A 21,129-nucleotide genomic window follows, 5' to 3' on the forward strand; every position below is an offset into this window, starting at 1 on the left:
GATAATACTAAAGTACCCAAAATTCTATCTGGCTAGGCTGGCAGCCTTTACCTAACTTCACAGCATAGTTGACAGAATTCATAAAAATTAATTGAAATATGCGCCACCGGTCCTCTAAGCAAGACTTGTGGTCGAGGATTCTGGTTTTGGTGGTAAGTTAATCAGCTGCAATAACAAACCATGGGCGACAATGGAGCGTACTAGACTGAAATAGTCCTTGCGATCATGATTTGTAATGTTATATGGCACATTTGTTATGACAGCAGTGCGCATGTGCACAACTATCCTTCTCCCTTAAAAATTCGGCCATCACGCAAATGCTTTATTCCTGTCTAGAGTTCCTGGCTATCATCAAGTTAATAAAGGCTGAAGTGTCTACTACCGCACGATACAATGAGGGTTATTATTTTACTTCAGAAGTTATATACTTGTTTTTATTGGCGTAAGTCGTGGTTATGCTTCTTCTGCAATTGCCTCGTCCTGCATGGCAAATAACCACGGTCCACTTACCTGGTTAGCAAATGGCCATGGTTTCTTATAGCTCGCAGATGTAAGAACACTGAACAAATGAATGAAAACTTAAATCAGGACACATAAGAAATCATGCACTTTAGCCCATCTTTGAAAGATAACCCGTAATGCGTTGATGTCATGTTTTAGTTCGTTTATTGCTAGGAAAATGTAAGGTGCAGTGATTCTTAACCCAGTGAACATCTTTGGAAGGAAGGAGCTGTAGTGCGTTACTTAGCAACCGTATAAACAAACACCGGAACACGCGGACTAGTCTTTGCTCTGTAGTAACTAAGGCTTAGCCGTACCTCTAGGATTGTTCGAAGTAGTACTAGAGGCCAAGACAACTTCCGGAACAATCTAGCAAGTGAGCAAACTATTACACTACCTGGAATAAAAAACTCTTGAAAAGAGTGCAAATGGCAGGGAAGAGTGATCGGGTTAAGGAGCCGCTGGACTTCGTGCATCAAAATGCAATTCTTTGTGAGACAATTTCAAAGGAGCTACGATGCCAGAAGCTTTGCACCACGTTCAGCGTAAACCCTTTCCGCAAGAGTAGGTCTCAGATATCTTCTCTAATAAAAAATGTGGAATGTGATGATGGTCTAAGTGTGTGTGTGTGTGTTGGGAAACGTGGCTAGAGCTGCGCTAATATAAGCAGAGTAAGGTTTATTTATCGCAAAAAGGGATCCCAGAAGTTTGAGTTTATTGTAATATACATTTCAGAGCAACCAACTGGTAACGCTAATCACACTTGTCATACCCTTCAATCCCTAAGTACAATAAATTAGAACAGAGCAGTAATAATTGGGGGACAAAGGACCAAAATCTGTGACAGATTTTAAATATTGCTCTTGTAAACTTAGAAAATTGCTAGAATAACCGGGTTTGCATTTTCTGAAGTCAATGGAGTCTAAACTTCAACTGTTTGTCATTTAATAAATTAATTCCTTAATAATTTGCCAGAAAACACAGATTGTATCTAGCTCTCAACCAATCAGGGCAAATTTCAACAGAATCAGGGACAAATCCAGAAAAAATCAGGGAAGCTTTTTAAATATCAATTCTATTAACTTGTGACATTGAAAGAATCAGAGCATATGAATTAATATATGCATTTTTTGAAGTAAAAGAAATCTATAACTCTTAATTATTGCCATTATTCATTAAGTGTAATTCACCACCTTTCCTCCAAAAGTCACTAGTTTTTTAGAAGGGATTAAGAGGGACAGAGCTAAAATTTGGGTCAAAATCGGGGACAGCTGAGAGGTACAGAGCAGTGCAAAAAACTTTTAAGCAAAAGTCTGACATTCTGTGAAGATCTAAGTGATAATGGGGAGCAGTGGACCCCATTAGTGTGTTTGCTTACTGCTAAAAATGTTAACATTAACGTAATTTGACACCTGCTCCCTTTTGCTGTAACATACTAAACCTTTTATAAAATACCGTCAGTGATAAGGTTATGTCAGATAAAACCTCGGCAAATAAGTTTAAAAAGGTCAGTACTGATGATAAGCCATCATTTACTTGAATCACTAGCATAAAATATTTCTGTGGCTTTGCTCATACCTGTCAAGTGTACCTCATTTCGAGGAACATTCTTCATTTGGGGTCTTAAAAAGTTCATGTTCCTCGAAGTTCCACATTGAAGGGATCTGCCACACATTCAGTTTTAGCAATATTTTAACTGATATCAATGGTAAATATAACTGAATCATGTTATTTCATTAAAATACCTATGCGCTTCCTTGTTAAAGTTCATAGGTAGGTACTAGGCTATCTGTCCAAGGGCCTACGTATGCCTAGCCAACAAGGTTCCCTGGCTTACGCCACCCAAGAAAGTTATATTCCTGGGCCACTGTCGAGCAGAGACACAGAAGTGATCCCCGGGGTGTATTTCCTATTTCCCATCCGCTCATCAAGATTTTTATTGAAGAGTGCTAATGAAGAACTTTGCTTGACATAGATGGGTAGCCTGTTCCAGAGTATGGGAAGTCTCTGGGACAGGAATCTGTCCCTCCAGCATGTCCTGTTTATTGTGGTGACAAGGTTTAGGTCCCTAGAGCGTGTAGCTCGGAGGGATTGGGATTTCTTTAGGTGTAACATGTCCAACAGCTCTAGGTTTGACATAGGACAGAGTACCTCGGAGTAGACGATATGCTACGGAGTAAAGCTGGAGTTTTTTGAGACGGTCAGTGTAGGGCATTTGTTTGAGGCCAGTAATCCTCTTTGTGAGGTACTTCTGTGGCCTTTCCAGCTGCTGCAGATGTCTTGTGAGGTACATTCCAAAAGGGGCGTTGTACTCTATAATGGGTCTAATGAGTGTCGAGTAGGGAGGAACAATGACCTCTCTTTTCCTGGATGAGAACCCTTTTATGATGAGGTGTGCCACGTATAAGGATTTCCTGACTACTGTGGCAATGTGACTATCAAAGGAGAGGCTACTGTCCACCTGGGTCCCAAGGTCTCTTATCACACATTTGGTGTTAAGTAGATTGCTGCCTATGTGGTAGTTCATGGGTACAGAGTTTTTACCAAAGGGGATGACACTGCACTTTTTGGCATTGAGCTTGAGGCCATGGCTCTGACACCAGGCATCTGTCTCAGCGAGGCCCTTCTGTAGGATGTCCACATCATTTGGGGACTTGACTATGGCTCCTAGTTTGCAGTCATCTGCGAACTTCGTTAGCCAGAGGCCTTCTGTGTTAGCCTGTACTTCAGAGAAGTAGATACCAAACAGGAGAGGTTCCAGGACGGATCCCTGTGGTACTCCACTTGTCGCTGCTTTGAGGTCAGATTTGGAGTCTGCAACTTTTACAGTGTTGGGTTCTGTCAGTGAGCCAGTTGGCAACCCATCTTGTGACGTAGGTATTTATACCCAGTTTAGTGAGTTTAGCTATAATTCCAGAATGGGGGATGGTGTTGAAAGCCTTGGCGAGGTCAATATAGGCTGTGCGACCCACCTTACCCTCATCTACAGCTTTGGTGACTGCCTCAAAGAAGTCAATCAGGTTCAGGAGGCATGATCTGCTTTCAGAAACCCGAACTGGGTGGGATCCAGAGTTTGGAGGTTACCAATGTCTTTGTTTATGAGTTCCATGATGATACGTTCCATGGCCTTGCAGACCAGGCTCATCAGGCTAATAGGTCGATAGTTCCCGGGATCAGTGGTGGCTCCCCCTTTCTGGAGTGGGATAACTGTTCCTGTACACCATTCAGTGGGCACAAAGCCTGATGCAAGGCTATTATTGAACATGGTGCTTAAGTGGGTAGCCAGTTCGTTCTGAAGTTCTTGTAAAATGCAGCCTGGGATGTTGTCCAGTCCCATGGATGCTGTGTTTTTGGCTTTAGAGAGTGCAGCTTTTACCTGTGTAGTTGTGATTACAGGGACTCTGCATTCTTCCTGTATAGATATGGGCCCTTTAGCGGGTGAGGGGGGTAAAGTTAGCACTGAACCTATCTGCCAGGATATTGGCAATATCAGTTGGTTCTGTAATTTTCGTGCCGTTGTGCTGTAACACAGAGCAGATCTGGGTGTTGTCATCGAGATTCTTGACATAGCTATAGAATGCTTTGTGGTTGTCCTTAGAATTAGTGGCAAGTTTGTTTTCATAGCTAGCTTTGGAGGATCTTATAAGGGATCTCAGCTTCTTACTGGGGCTGACCAGGGAGCTCCTCCACTCATGGGATTTTACTCTCTTTTGCAACAGTTTCTTCCTTCTTTTGTACAGTTTGTTTATGGCAGGGGACCACCAGATTGGCTTCCTTTTTTTAGAGGATAGCGTCTTGGTTATGTTTGGGATAGCACGATCCATGCACTCGTGTAAGTGCTTATAGAGTGCATTTGTGTAGGATTCAGCAGTTGTAACTGTATTGTCCATCTGCATGGGTGTCATGAAGTTCACCACTTCTGTCTTAAGAAGCATGAAGTTGACTTTGGAGAAATTTTTTACCGTGGCTTCCTTAATGGGGGGTGGGATGTGGATATCAAGAGTGATTAGCTTATGGTCGGATTGGACCAACGAGGAGTTGACTTCAGGTGTGGAACACCGGTCACTCATGTTGGTAATGACTAGGTCTAGGATATTGTTGCCCCTGGTAGGGGTGTGAATAAGTTGATCCAGGGCATTGGAGTTTATGAATTTCAGAAAGCGTTGAGCTAAGGAAGTTGGTACATGAGTAGTTTTCCCAGTTAATGGTGGGATAGTTGCCCATTATTAGAGTGTTTGAACCCTAATATTTTCCAGCACATCAAGAAAAGAGGAGTGGGAATCCTGGGGCACGGTGGGGGATCTGTAGTAAGCTAAAATTTGGATTGCAGTTTTGCCCAGAGTTAGTTGCACTTGGATAACCTCGGATGCATTATGCTGAGCAACTAGCCTGGAGGTGTGGATATCCTTAATGAATATGGACACACCTCCGCCTTTGGTGTTTCGGTCCAGGTTACATGGCCGAAAAGTGTGGTATGAGTTTATAGCCTGATAGTTCAGGGTTGCTGTCTGGAGCCTTGAACCAGGTCTCAGTCAATGCACAGATATCGATGTTCTCCATTTTAAGGAGTGCCTCGAGTGAGTGCATTTTGAGAGTTAGACTTCTATCATTGAGTAGCATTACCCTCAGTTTTTGCTTGCCTGTTCCTGTTATGGTGGTGAACTTGTCATTTGAACCTTGCTTAAAAAAGGCACTATAGAGGCAGCAAGGGCCTTAGCCAGTATCCGGACTCCCAGGGGTGACAGGTGCAGGCCACCTATGGTAAAGCATCGTGGTCTGTCGACCATGTCATCCCAAGCAGACAGATACTGGATCCCCTTAGAATGACACCAGAAGCTTAGCCAGTTGTTGAAATCAATCATTTCGTCCTTGTACTACGGTATCATTCTGGGCGATGGCAGAATGCTACTCAGGACTAGGGTCATACTTGCCTGGGCTACAAGATCAGAGAGCTCTTCCATGTCTCTTTTCATGTAGTCCAGGGTGGTAAGTCTCAGGTCATTCACACCAACATGGACAATGACAGAGTCATATTTGTACTTGTTGTGGAGTGACCCGAGTGCGTGGGTTATGTGGCGGATCCTGGCACCCGACAGGCAGCTGACAGTAACCTTCTCCTTGTTTAGCCTGGTGAGTGGGACATCAGTGTGCCTGACTATAGAGTCACCTATGACTAGTGTGTTGGGTACGTTGTTTTGCCTTATTGGTTGTGGTTCAGTGGCACACTGAGTCTGTGGGCTATGTGTCATTTGGGTTGTGTTAGGGGATGGAGGTTGCTTGCATTTCTGCTTTGGAGGTCTCTGCTGCTTAGACAGATTATTATTGAGAGCCTCCGTGAATGTTTTTGTGTTACTATGTGTGGATTTTGGTGGTGTAGATTTAGTGAGACTATGTGATGAGTGTGGTGTGGTGCAAATGTTTACCTTCTCCTCATGACTGTCATTTTGCCTATTTGCTCCACATTATGAGAGGTGGTGTTCCTCATTTTGGAGATGGAAGATTGATAGCTATGTACATTATTAAGAATGTCTGATTTTCTTGTAAATCACTGGAAATTGCAGTTAGTCAGTGTCAGAGAGTAGAAACACTGTTGTTCTATTAACTTTTATCGTCCGTGATTTTGCCTCATCCCTCCGGAAATTTTTTTCTTCTGCTCAGTAACTGAGGCTTAAAGTAAGTGTGTAAGGACAGTAGGATTGCCACCTTTCTATGTGCTGAAAATTGAAACAAAACCACACCCCTTCACTACCCACAACCCTGCCTCTCTCCACCCAATTCCTGCCTACTTTCCTAAACCATTTTATGATGTCAAATGTATGTCATTGCAAAATGTAACAATTTATTTTGTCCCCCCCATTTTAGGAATTCTAGTGCCACTTTTCAATGCATCTGTGATGCCCGTGCCCTGGCCCAGCAATCAAGGAGCCTCTGTCCTCACCACTAAAACCAGAGAGGGTGTCTCATATGAGAGGAAAAGGATAACAAATACACACAGTAAAGTTCAATTTCCCTTAAGAGCACACAGAGGTCACCATCAGTCCGGGGCTGGTCACTTCCTTGCTCTCCAGGTCCCCAACAAGACTCCCCACTGACACAGCTATAGGGTCCATATCTCAGCCAGCTGGGCAAGCTAAAATCTCCAGCACCCTCTCTGTCCAACCAGTGCTTTGTGTCTCTGCCCAAGTAGCTGACACACACACTTTGAAATAAGCTTATACAACCACACAGACACTTCTGGGGAAGGCTGGCACAGGTTCTCCAGCTGTGCCCCTTTTACCCAGACTATATGGTAGTAATCCTGCCACCACCCAGCTAATATTTATCAGCTACTCAAAGGCCCTTAAAAGGGTGTCCAATTATTACTGTGCAATATTATTATCCAATTGGTAGTATAGCCCATGGCTAAAGCTATTAGAGTGGCTTTGTACAGTTTTACCAAAGGCATGCAAGTACTGTAAAGAGCTGAAATTATCTCTACACAAAACCAGCCACAGTTAAAAGGGTTTAAAATATTTAATAATAAATAATTAAAACCGCAAGACAATACTTTCTACCACACAGTCAGTGCTAGTCAAGAGTTCAGAGATCATACAGAAATGCTTAAAATAATTCAGTAGTACAGTTCTGACATAACGGAAAAAAACACTTAGTATAATCTTTGTAGATTCTAGCTATCTCTAAAAGAAAATGCAAGTCTAAGATAACTTACATGTGAGCAAGAAGCAGTGCTGTGAGTTGGATGATCAAGAGAAAAATGCTTAATGCCTTCTGATTCTCTCTGCTTAAATTGCTATTGCAGTTCTGATAAAACATTACATCATTCTTTCACTTTCCTGGTATTCCCAGGCCAACAGAAACTGCATCTACATTATTTTACACTTAGGCAGAAACCAGGGCAATAAAAACACATTTGCATGTTTAAATCTAGCAGTCTAATTCTTGGTTAAAACAATAGAAAAAATGTGCTAGCCCAGACAGACTGACTCCGAATCTTTAACTTCAAAGGACAGCATGAAGTAATTTTAATTTCAAAGGACAGGCAAGAAATCCTTGACTTAGCTTTCTTTACAGCAGATGGCAATGTTGCTACATTGTTTTAAGTTTAACATTTCACAGCATATTATTTCATTTAAGAAGGCAAGTTTGTATTTCAACATTTATATTTACAAATTATGGAATTATCTGTTAGTGATGCTTTTCAATTAAAAAGTTATTCTGAGGCTGCGTTTCTTACAAACTCTGGCATTCTGTTCGTGCAGATAAATAGACTACCAGAGTTTAAAGTGCTTTCCAGACTATTGGACTAACATTCAGATTTCTGAGTAGTCCAGAAAAATGCCAGATAGGTAGCAATACTAAATGACAGACATTGAGTTTCATAAATCTTAATGTTTGCAAAATAAATGTTGATGGATGATGTTGTAGAATAGTACCCCCCCCCCAGGTCCACAGTAGCAAATTCCACCTAAATTCAGTCCACCACCCAACACCCCCTGACATGTTCCAGTAAGAATGCTAAAGAAACAGCACTGTAACTGCAAGTATTTTTTTTTTTCGTTTTGGCAGGGGGGGCAAACCCCCTGCAAATTATCACACTACATTGAGGAAAAGGGTACATTTCCTATCTGCTCTGTACCACAGCCAAATGTCACTGTCAAATGTGCATGGCAGTCAATCATGCATCATTTGCATACGACTTATCAGCCATTTGGCATGTCTGTCACAGAAGGCATGCCCACTTCTGTGCAGACCAACTGGGGAGGTACTATTCTACAACAATGCCTGTTGATGTTCTATTAACTTTTTAAGTGGATTTAAAAAAGCTTCACAAGTGTTGTATTGGTGTTGGTAGTGACATAGGCAATACTGGCATCTTCATTCTTGAAGTATGGTCCATTGTTCTTCATTATCACTACAATCTGAACTGTTGCATTAAGCAATAGCACAAAGGAGTTGGTTTCCATTTGCTTTTTAACCACATGGAGTTTGTGTCTGTCTAGGTCCCCATCTGCTACCCACTGCAATAGTTCTAAAAGTTAAACTTTTTAAATTGATCTGCAGCAGTCCAGCGATAATGAAGAATGCTACAGCAAGTGTAAGTTGCGATCATGAACGCAGTGATGAGTTCTCTTATGTCAACACAAATGCCGGTCTTTGATATGAGTGAAGCTTGTTTTATTTTTATTTTTTAATTAGCTTAAAAAAGTTAACAAAGCAACAGGTTTTACATCACTGTGCATTGACTCTAATCCTCAGCAGTGTTCCAAAAAATTAAACAACTTACCTGGGAAGGGGCAAGGCCATGATATAGTTAAACATTGGCAACAGGTTTTGTGTCAACATGCATTTTCTGAATGGTAAGTATGACTGGGAGGGAGAGGGCAAAAATCAGATATGTTAAAAAGTTAATATGCATCTCTGATGGTACTATGTCATGATGTTACTCTGAACTGTATATTACATATTAGAAAATATTTTTTTATTTTAAGGCATTGCTATATTTCCTTCTATATAACTTGATGCTAACTACATTTCTCAGACATATTGCTACTGCATTCTCAAAATACTGTACTTTTGCTTTGTAAATACTCCTGTTATATATTTCTTTTACTCTGCTTTGTACTGTTTTACAGCTTGAATTGTTAGTTAGGCTTTTGTTTTCTTATTGTTACTAATTACTTTCCTGGAGCTTTTCTCCTTGGGTGTCAGCTGAAAAAGGGCTCTCTGGGCCCAGTCGGACTAACCCAGTTAACAAATGTAAAAAAATAAAATAAAATAAATAATAGGCTAACAGTTTTGCACCAACATGAACATTCTGAAAAAAATATCATAGATAGGTATAAAACTCCATAATGTATGACATTATTGGCAGACTGCAATTTTCAATGGTTTACCAGAAAAGCAAATGAGGAAGTTAGCAAAAGTATGAGGCAAATATCCTTGTTGTTCTGCTAAATTGGGCACTTAAGTAATAGGCTGATGATATTTTAACTGTCTGAAATAATGTTGAAAATGTTTCGGTGGTAGTACACAGCTGTCAAACTACACTACCGACTACACATTTTGACCACTTAGCAAACATACTTCCAAAGTTCAGTGTTCTCCATTATCACTTAACAGTCCTAGGTTATCACCACAAACCCCTAACAAGCATTTGAAAATGCCTGATGCTAGTTTGCACTGGAGCTAAATTGCAACAGCAGTAAAATGCAAATCTATGACATGATTAGCAAACAGAAGGTTACACAATAATATTTCAATTCATTCAGCATGGCTGTATTAGACAAAGTTTGTGGGTTGTGGATCAAACTTCTTTTTAATAGTGTTTCTGTTACTGAAGTAGGTAGCTTGCATTTTTGATGTATGTATTTTTTGTTACATCCTGATTCTCATTTTGCTTAGATTTTTTTTTAAAATTATTTTCATTAGTAAGTAAAGTCCCTTTTAGATGCATATTATTTTACTGTTTATGACACGTAAGCAATAATGCCCAACAGGGTGTGTGTTATTGTGGAAATAATGCCCGTCCAGGGGTGTTCTGAGGATCGATGTAGGAGAAGAGTCTCAGTACCCCTGGAAGGGTGTTATTTCCACAATAACTCACACCTTGGAAGGCATTATTGTGCTTAGAGAATGGGCTGTCTGTAAATTTGCTATCTTTACTTATTTTTTTATTACTATATTATTTTTATATATATTTTTAATGTAAAATAGTTCCTCTGCTCAATGTTTCAAACTTGCTGTAGTATTTGTTAATGGTGTTGGAGGAAGCATTTTACATCCAAAATATAACACTATAAAAATATCCAGGTTTACTTTATTTTTTTGTCCCTTACTCCTAAAACATTTGGTCTGTTAACAGTCATTGGAGAGTGAAGCTACTAAATAAAAACTTACATTTGAATTTCAGACTTTTATTTCCTTCAGAAAATGCTAACACAAATCCTTTTATTTAAGCAGGTTCATAATTTTGTAAGATCAATAATTAAAATCTCTTCCCATTTTTGAGCCTCTGCTTCCCCATTTAGGCTTTATACAGATTTCTTCAGCTGAAAGCTCCACAGGTATGCAGACGTCTTTACTGCTGCTGTCAGTGGTTGATCTCACTCACATTCTCTCTGTCTCTCTCACACACACACACACACACACACACACACACACACAAACAAACCTCTGCTTCAGAAAATGCATGCTAACACAGATCCTAATATTCAAGTAACTTCGTGATTTTGTAACATCAACATTTAAAATATGTTCCTATTATGAGCCTTTGTCCCCCGTTTTAGGCTTATCCAGATATCTTGAGCTAAGAGGTTGAGAGGGTATGCAAACCTCTTAACTGCTGCTACTGCTGCTGCCAGTGATTGATTGACCTCTGTTACTCCTCTCTCTCTCTCTCTCACACACACACACACACACACACACACACACACACACACACACACACACACACAGTCTATTCAGCTTTTATGCTCGCATTCACTCAAACATGCAGACAGAAACATAAACGCCAACACACACACATTTTTCTATTTCACTTTTTTTACACTGGCTAAACGGCAAAAGCTGTGCTTAGCAAGTATAAAATAATAGCTAGATCAATCACTCTCTCTCGCCCACAGACACTCATACACTCTCATGCACAGACATAAACACATGCAAACACACACACTTTTATTTTAATTTTTTTATTTTTTTTACACTCGCTAAACAGCAAAAGTTCTGCTTAGCGAGCATAAAATAATGGTATCACACTGAGAACAGCAGCAGTTTTATAGTGAAAAAGACTACCAAGAACCTGCAGCTTTTGTTTTGTCTGTTGTTTTGTTGTTACTTTGAGGGAAAGGAATGTCATGAATATGCAAATATTGTTACTTTGGGGGAAGGGAGGAAATATTAGGCATCTGTGACTGTTGAATACCTTTCTGTTTTAACCTTAAGCCTGATAGTTTAATCAGAAAATGGACACTTTTGTTGATATCACTGCTTCCCAGCTGTGTTAAATTAAACAACTAAAGGTGGCCCAGACTGAGATATCAGCTGATGCTCATACTTCGGTGTGCTTCCTCTTTTTCTGTAGTTGCAAACAATATATGTTCTGTAAGTGTCTTTCATATCTGTCACACATTACTTGCTCTTGTATTGCCTCTACAGAAATGGCAAACTGTAGATAAGGGAGCTGCCATATCATCTTGCCTGGTTACTGCAGGCAAGCTGACATGCCAGCTTGCTTGTTTGCTGCAGTAAGATGAAATAAATGCACATATAAACATACACGAAATTAGTACCCTACGGCCAAGCTACCTGCTGACTGCAGTTAGTTCCCCACCTGTTATCACAAGCTTATCCTGCTTCCTTGAAACTGGATAGAACATGAGTATCAACACTAAGCTTGTTTTTGGTGCAGCAGTTAAAGGCCAAAGTATTAGCATTTGAGTTATTGTTTTTGCCATCTTTCATACATGCAGCCTTAAATGCAACAGATATGGAGATACAAATGACACATTGCCTTTGTTTTCTGTTAGCAACAACACGCACATCACCAAAGCACCTAGCAAGTGTGTAACCAGTCATGCACTGTAAGCCACAGTGCATGAGTACATTTATACAGAGGCAACATTTTGCCTAGCACAAAGGCACCCAACGTTTCTGCTTCAGAAACTTAAATTAAATTGATGAGTAAAAATGAGCTGTCAAAGAAGATAAGTGTCCAGAGTGATGTATGAATGTTATGTTACTAGTTATCCAGTTAAAGGCTTTTAATGTAATAATATTATGGTATCTTCTGTATCTTTAATTAAATATTAGATTGTAAACCAGTTATATGCCAATGATGTAGTTTAGCAATAATGTACGACTGGGTGTTGGTAATACAGGATTAACCTACAGTTGGCATGGTTTGATCACAAGGCATTACTGGGCTCCTTTACAGGCGGTCAAAATGAAATTCCTGAAGCATCAGTAGTCCAAAGAAAAAGACACCAAAGAACACATCAATCACTGTTTTCCATAAGAAATCATTCCCAGAGCGGTTCACTTCTTTTTGGAGATTTCTCCCTTCAATTTGGTGTAACTGTGGAGTTGGTATATATAAGTTTGAGGGATGGCTGTGGTGGGGTTGCCCACTTGCAAAAAAAATGCTCACATTTAATAGTGTCAACCTTCTGTGTTTCAGGCATATTTTTTGTTGCATTTCTAATGCTCTACATTGTATAGATCAGTGATTCATAGTACAACCAGATTATTGGTATTATACAATGACATTATTTAAGAAACAAATTCTTACTTTTTTTAAATAATGTAATTGTATAAATGGACTTTAGTGTTCTTTTGCCATCATGCCATCATCTGTTAGCCAGGGGCATCTAAGAGATTTGCAGCTATATGATTAGCGAAAAGCAGTACATTGAAGTTTCTGCTATTTTTTCCCCAAAGGTAAGGAGTACTCCGCTGTGGTCTCATCTCTACATAGGCTTTATGTCTATTTATTGTTAAGGTGTTGAGGAGTCCAGCAAGGTGTTTTCTGTGCAGACCTATGTGTCCAATTTTTTTGCCAAGATACAGAGGAGTCCATTAAAATATCTTCTGTGTAAAGTCCTGTATGTTTGTGGAGCTTCCAATATTCAGTAACCTATTTTTTTTTTGTTTTAATGGAGGTGTATTTCCTGCTCCTTGAAACAGTTATATGGTGTGTAGTAGTATGGGGGAGTTTTTTTTTTTATAATACTTTAAATTCTCCTTTTAGCAGACCAGAGAAAATTATTTCTAAACCAACTTTTTGCTGTGGGGAATGCGCAGTTTGCAATGGACATGCTGATAACACCTTTCATTATATAATTGTTGGCAACAATGACAACCCAGTAGTCTGACATACAAGCTGAATATTTTGGGCTACTCTTCCACCACCATTCGAAACCAAAACATTGACTGCATCATCCCAAAGTGTGGACAGTTCAAATTAAACACACTTGTTCCTACAAGCAAAGAGCACAAATAACACACACACATTAAAACACTATTTTTTTTTTCCAGAAATAAAGCTCCTATCTGTAGAGGGATCCCCCCTGCATGCCCATCAAATTATACTAAATTATATAGTGACATACAGGGAGGAATGAAATGCCTTGAGATGAGGCAAATGATCATCACACTAGCCTGTTCAATATCATGTAGTTCCAACACTAAACACAGTTATACATAACTCATCTCAGCATCTGTTGTTAATGTCTGAATATCATTTCATCTTCTTTCTTTTCGCTTTCTCAGCCCCCTTTCTTCTTCACACTTTGCAACACTCCTACTACCTGCTATTCCCCATTTTTTACAATATCATCATAAATGTTGTTGTTGTTGTTGTGTCTTTCGGCTTTTTCCCAGTTAGGGGTCACCACAGCAGAACTCCGGTCCGCTAATGATTGGCAGTAGATTTTTACGTGCTGAGTTGCCACCCTGATGCACAGCCTTCAACGAAGGTACGCCCATTCACGCATGTCTCCACACAGAAGACGCTCTAGCTGAGAATCGAACAGGATAACATCTTACTGTGAGGCAACAACGCTACCGTAGCACCACCACCGCAGTTTTTAATATCATCATAAATGTAATAATATTCTACTTGCTGCTTTCAACTCCTTCCAGTTACATTTTACATTCTTGTTACTATTTTCTACTCCTTATTATCACATTGCCTTGGCTATTAGACTTCCAGTAATTCTCACCCCTTAACACAGTTGCACTGCTTTTTGCAGCCCTGCTTCCTGTTACAATATCAATGAATCTTAATTTCCAACATCAGAGTGGCACTGATTACCACCCTGTTACTTCTCATTTCAACTCTTGGTTTCCTGCCTACAATATTTGCTTCTTGTACTCTAAGGATATGCATAATTATTTCTTCTGTGCTTCAGTATTCTCAGTCAACTTGACCAGGAGGATCAGGCATACATATCTAGACATCCATTTGAACAGAAGAATCTACATACTAAACTTAAAAGAATTAAACCCTCATGGCCCCTTCTCTCAGTAAAAGTATCACAAAAATCATAGTCATAATGTCATTATTTCTGATTCTTCTTGCTGGGGATATTCATCTCAACCCTGGATCCATCATTTCCTACCCTCCAATATATAACAGTTGTTAGATTGGTTATTTGAATATTGATAGCATAACATTAAATGTACATAGAGGTCTAGTCTAAAACTTAAAATCCAAAAGTTATAGCAACCTGTGAGTTCTGGATGAAAGACACACCCATTATTTCCAGCTATGCTTCTGATAAGTTCATAATGTTTGAAGATATCAGACTAGGGACAGTGCTTGGGGGTAGTGTTTGGGTCTATATCAGAACATCGAAGTTTTAAAACTTCGAATGTTCTAATATTGACCCGTTTTGAGCAAACGCTAAAAATAGCGAAGCTGCAGAACACCAAATTCTTTCCTAGGGAATGAATTTGGTTGGCCGGTTCTGTGGCTTTGCTATTTTCAGCCCTGTGGTGGAAAGTTACTGGTCGGGTTCAGGTAAGTGTGCGATTGTGTGGTCTTTAGGGTTAGGGCGCGGGTTAGGTGAGTTAGGGTTAGGGTGCGGGTTAGGTGAGTTAGGGTTAGGGCGCGGGTTAGGTGATTTAGGGTTAGGGGCGAGTTAAGTGAGTTAGGGTTAGATGAGTGTGCGATAGTGACGGACCTTGGGGTTAGGGTTTGGGTTAAGGTAAGTGGATAGATAGTAGTGTATGTACAGTTTAATGTAGGGTTAGTTATAGGCACACTAAACTATACATGGCAGTTGTTTACAATCCTCCAACATCATACTTCCCCCATTTGAAACAATGTTAAATAGGTTCATAGGTAGGTACTAGGTACTAGGCTATCGGCCCCGGGGCCTATACAAGCCCAGCCAAAAAGGTACCCTGGCTTTTGCCACCCAAGAAAATTATTTTCCTGTGCCACTGTTGAGCAGAGCCACAGAGGTGATCCCCGGGGTGAATTTCCTATTTCCCATCCATCATCAAAATTTTTCTTGAAGAGTGCTAACGAGGGGCTTTGTTTGATATAGATAGGTAGTTTATTCCAGAGTATGGGAAGTCTCTGGGGCAGGAATCTATCCCTCCGGCATGTTGTGTTTATTGTGGTGACAAGGTTTAGGTCCCTAGAGCGTGTAGCTCAGAGGGATTGGGTCCCGCTACCTCTCGCTATTTTCATCTTTTGATAGCGTGATATAAATGCAATTCTAGACATCATCAGACAACACAAACTCATCTTAATAGGTGATCTAGGCCAAAACTGGAAATGTCCTCTAAGAAACTAATTATACTAAGATAAAGATATCTCCAAAGGTACCAGACCCAGTACTGAATTAAAAAAAAAATACACTCCACTGGATGTTACTCTTACCGCCATCTCATACAAAATGCAACAACTGCATGTCTTGCCAAGCAAAATTAGAGATCACTGTCCCATTTGGACTTCTTGGTCTTTCAAATGCTGTAAAAAGTAGTCCTCGAATAGTAATGATCAGATTACTCCCTGACTAATCCACAGATTTACTTTCTACAGGGATGGAACAACTGGTCTGGAATTCCTTCCATCAATGTAATGATACCACTTCCCACCATTTCTGCTCTCTCCATTTTTATAATGTGTTCAAATCCATACATGACAGATTTTACCTCACTAAAAGAATGAGTTCAAGGGCATTTACCCCCCAGAATTAGCCCCATTCTCAAATAACTAATAAAAACTAACAAAATAAGACATGGATGGAATTGGAAAAGGACCCTTCAAGTGAATCTAAACAGGACATATATCAGCATTTAAAAATGACATAAGGATTAAAATTAACTCTGCAAAAGTTAAGAATCCTGTAGTCTGCAGAATACTTACCTAGGTCAACTAAAATAAAATTGAAAGGCTGTTAAAAATTTCACACATCAAAGACATTCTTAAAAAACTGGAGGCAGTAACATTGTGAATGGGAAGAGGCCAAGAATACATTTAGACTGCAGGATAGAGATTGCCTTCCTTACCAAGAATTGATGTCAGAGTATAGGAAAAGAAAAAGGAATAGGGGATCCTAAGTGAAAAAAAAAACAGCACTGGTAGAGTTTTTAGTAGAGTCTAGAACAGAAGAAGCTCAGAAACCAAACTCACACTGTCAGAAAGGACATTCTCCAAAATAGTAACCAAAAAAAAACTTTAATAAACTAACAACTGACAAAAAAAATGTAACACTGCTTCACTACTACTCTGCTAACAAACCTGTTCCATTTACCAGTTTATTTTACTATGAGTCTACCTGGAGACCTTATGCTGTTATACAACAAATTTCAAAATATGTGACTCCCCCACCTGAAGATTTTCCTGCTAGTGTTAAGTGAAGTCGAACAATTTAATTCCAGCCAGAAGTTATTTTCACAGATGCCTCAAACTTATGCACAGATTGCTGTTTGTGGCAACACAGCAACCAATCAATTAAGTGTGAATGGTGACTTAGTGCCATCTGCTAGTGGTGCAGCCATTGATTTTGAAAGCTGGATGCATTCTTCCATTTTTTCCGTCTCTTCTGGTGGCAAACAGAATGATGGTTCCCTGAAGTCACAATTAATGGAATTTGTGAAGAAACTGCTTAAGATCAAACATTTGCAGCTGGAGAATTCATATTTCACTGAGTGTATTCAGATCAACCAGGTGCCAAAGAGCCTATCATGTGTGGAAGTGTCCTAATGGGTTGGAGCCTGACTCACCTTTTCACTTGGAGCTTCTGAAACCTTTCAACAATATAGATATTACAATTTTAAAACTGCTCATTACAGAAAATGAACTTAAGACAGGGGCGGCTCGTGCCATAGGACTGCAGCCCTCCCACCTAAAAAAACAAATGAAAAAACAGAACAGAACACAAAATCAATTCCCGGACATGCGCACACACTCTCAGACTGCTTTCTCAGCAGTCTAGATAGGGGGAAAGGCATCTCGGCCCCAAGATGCCCAGAAGTCTGTGCGGCGATGGCGTCACAAAATGGAGGCCCTCCAGACTGCAGCAGTCGCAGGCACGACCAATCGCATTTGGACTGCAAGGATGGACCAATCGCGCAAGGAATCCAGGTAAAGGGGCTGTTCGGATATCGGCGGCAACCGAGGTCGTCGGTGGGGCTGTTCAGCGACAAGGTAAGCATGCAGTGTGTGTGGAAGCAGTTAATTAGCTCGTCCTGTTTGGCGACAAGGAATGTGTGTGTGTGTGTATTTCTTCCTGGGCCTCTGCTGAAAATTGTTTTTTTGTTCCAAGTCAGACTGTCCTGGTTAACAAATGTTAAATAAAAGTGACAGGCATTTGAATTTCAGACTTCAGGTTTCTGGATGTTTAATTCTTTACATACTTGATGGTGCAGTGGTAGCATTGTTGCCTCACAGCTATAGGTTTTCTGGTTTGATTCTTGGCTGGGTTGCCTTCTGTGTGGAGTCTGCATCTCCTTCCTGTGTTTCTGTGGATTTGCTCTGGTGTCCTGCCATTTTACAAAGACATGTGTCTGCAGTATTTCTCCATGGGCCTCTGCTGAAAATTGTTTTTGTTCCATCAGAAGCAAAATTGACAGGCATTTGAATTTCAGACTTCATATTCTTCAGAAAATACATAGTAACACAACCTTTTATTTTAGCAATTTTCTAAGTTTATAAGATGAATATTTTAAATTTGTCCCTATTTTTGGGACTGTATTCCCTCATTATTGGCTTAGTCCAGGTTTTTTGTGCTAAAGTTGACAGCTATGGCAAGAACTGAATTCAGTGAATATGTTTGAGGGATGTATTACCTCATTACTGGGTTTGTCCAGGTGTTTTGTACCAAGAGGTTGACAGCTATGGTGAGAACTGAATTCACTAAATGATAGCCATTTAAATTTGTCTTCCTCTCTTTCACAAAGCAGCTGATTTGGCGTAGTGGTATGTTGCTCTGACTGTTTTGCACAGGGACCTTGTCAGTAAAATGTATGGTGATAACACAGCATTTCTCTTTGACAAAGCAGCTGATTTGGCATAGTGGTATGTTGCTCTGACTGTTTTGCACAGGGACCTTGGCAGTAAAATGTATGGTGGTAACACAGCATTTTATTCTAGCAACTTTCCAAGATTATACAAGCAATTTTTAATGTGTCCCTAGTTTTTGGGCTTTTGAACCCCCCCCCCCAATAAATGTTGGCTTTTTCCAGATTTCTTGTGCTGCGAAGCTGAGATGCAGTTGAGTATTGAGTACATTGTACAAGGAGCTGAGAGCTGCAGGGGAAGAGGAGTTTAGTGCTGCTTATGCTGAGCCGGCTTGCATGGTTAATAGCACAACAGGTTGTGTAATCACTGTTGATGCAGAAGGCTGTGGGTTCTACTCCCACAAGGGGTGGATGCTGCCGTACTGAGAATGTCCTCCTTGGTGAAGATACTAACTATGAGCCTGTTATCAGTTTGCCATCCATTTTAGACACTATTTTTCGATGAAACCATGAAATATAAAGGTGTTTGCTAACAGCAACCTCTTCATTAGTTACAAATTTATTTAATGTGGAATTATTTAGATGACTTTTACTTCAGAGATTGTGCATATTTACTGATAATGGACTGTAGAATTGTGCATATTTACTGATAATGGACTGTAGAATTGTGCATATTTACTGATAATGGTGGACTGTAGAATTGTGCATATTTACTGATAATGGTGGACTGTAGAAGTCTGAGTAGACTTTTATGATGGAAATGTTCTGAACTGGGCAGTTTTGTCATTATGGGTGCATGCGTTTTGTTTCATTGCTTACTGGAAAAATGTTCAAAACAAATTTAAAACGCCCTCTAACAACTGTACTGTATTGTACAAGGAACATAATTTAGTACAATCAGGAAGGTGTATCAAAGAGCACATGTATGTTTCATATGCAAGGGGCCTATGATTTGAAAACAGCCCAAAATTAATCTTTATCTGCCACTGGCAAAATGTATTTTCTTTGAATGCTGTTTCAATGAATGTGAGTTTCAAGGGCAGAGAAGTTTTAATGCTAAGTCTGTTTTCATTGTGAGACTGCATTGCTTTGTTTAGCAGATGTCTTAGTGTTTGTGCTGTAAAATGAAAAATAAAACTTTCAAATGAAGTCCAAATCATCATAGAAGTAAAGCAGTATGCACATTAGTGTTTATGGTAAATGGAGTGAAATAGCCAAGTAATGGATCATTGGAATGGCTGCAGAGGCTCCATTCAACGATGATTTTGTGAGGGGAAAGGGTGGCAAACTCAGAGGCTCATCTGAACTATACCTCCCAACTGTCCAGATTTTCAAAGAATGAATACATTTTTGCTTCTTATTTTTGGTTTGTCCCTCATAAAATTTGTAGTTTTCTGGCAAATCATTTAGGAATTAAGTCACTAAATAATGATACACTGAGTTTCAGACTTCATAACCTTCAGAAAAATGCATGCTAAAGTAAGACCTGTTATTCTATCAACTGTCTCAGTTTATAAAAGAGCAATTTTTAGTACTGTTTATATGTTTCCCCAATATATTTGGCCTTGTCCAGATTTATTGCATTAACATGTTGAGAGGTACATGCAAATAAATTGCTGTATAGAATTAGGCATAGCCAGCCTCTCAACTGTCCCTGATTTTGGCTCAAAATGTTGCTCTTTCCCCTAATCATCCCTCCGCAAAATAGCAATGTTGGAAGAAAACATGGAGGGTTTACAATTAAGAAATAACTGTAATAATCAAAGTTATAGATTACTTGAAATGCATGTAGATTATTTTATTTTGTCAGCTGCTCAAGTTAGTAGTACTAATATTAAAGTGTCCCTTCTTTGACAGGTTCCCAGCTGTATTGTGTGGCCATTTTATATTTTTGCATCACATTTTTGGTCCATTTTTAATAAAATTGTGTTTTTTTTGGCAAATTAGTGACAAATCATTAAAGACTGAAGTTAGAAAACAATGACAGACATTTGAGTTTCAGATTTCATACCCTTCAGAAAATTCATACTAATGCAAGACCTATTCTATTATCTTTCTAAGTTTATAAGAGCAATATTTAAAAATTGTCCTTATTTTTGGGCCTTTGTCCAGATTTCTTGCTCTGAGGTTGAGAGGTAGGACAAATGTCTCAGGGCAATCACAGTCAATTGTGACATACTTGTTGCACCCCACTCCTCCATGTAGTGACTCTGGGTGTGTCCAAGCAAGGCAAGGAGTAGTTATGCAGTGTAACATGTGTAGAGTGTTCCCCCATCCAGGTAGACACAAGTACTACAGTGGCTTTTCATCTGTCATTGATTGTGCAGAATGGTCTGGCTTCTGTCATATTTTTGTACTGTTGATTTATGCTTATTACTCAGAAAGTGCCTGTTGCTCTGTGTTTAAGTAGCAATGCTTTAATGACCATAAGATAAGCTTGTCTGAGATCGTAAGATGCAAGTAAGCTTTAATAAGCATACTGTTAAAGAATTGCCAACATCGAAAGCCTTTCTGTTGTTGCCATGCAGAGAATACAACTAGATAATGTATAAGCCTTGGGTATTGAAGGACAGGATTACATTATTTTAAAAAGCTCATTACACTTGTTGGAGACTTCCAGTCATCTCTACAGGCTTTACTCATAAACTAAACAGA

The 21,129-nt window shown here is 39.6% G+C and overlaps 1 protein-coding gene across 2 annotated transcripts in view; it reads left to right on the forward strand.

The window, feature by feature from the left end:
* The first annotated feature begins 302 nt into the window (after positions 1 to 302).
* The window catches only part of FAM183A (family with sequence similarity 183 member A), a 264,612-nt gene continuing 243,785 nt past the window's right edge, over positions 303 to 21,129 (forward strand). For both annotated transcript variants that reach the window (XM_044085372.1, XM_044085373.1), the window contains exon 1: positions 303 to 1,065. In XM_044085372.1, coding sequence (XP_043941307.1) covers positions 930 to 1,065 — 136 coding nt within the window. In that variant the 5' untranslated portion in view covers positions 303 to 929. The remainder of the gene's footprint in view (positions 1,066 to 21,129) is intronic.

This window comes from Protopterus annectens, chromosome 10.part0 (genome assembly GCF_019279795.1).
Source record: "Protopterus annectens isolate FY-2018-M chromosome 10.part0, PAN1.0, whole genome shotgun sequence".
Classification (NCBI taxonomy): Eukaryota; Metazoa; Chordata; order Ceratodontiformes; family Protopteridae; genus Protopterus; species Protopterus annectens.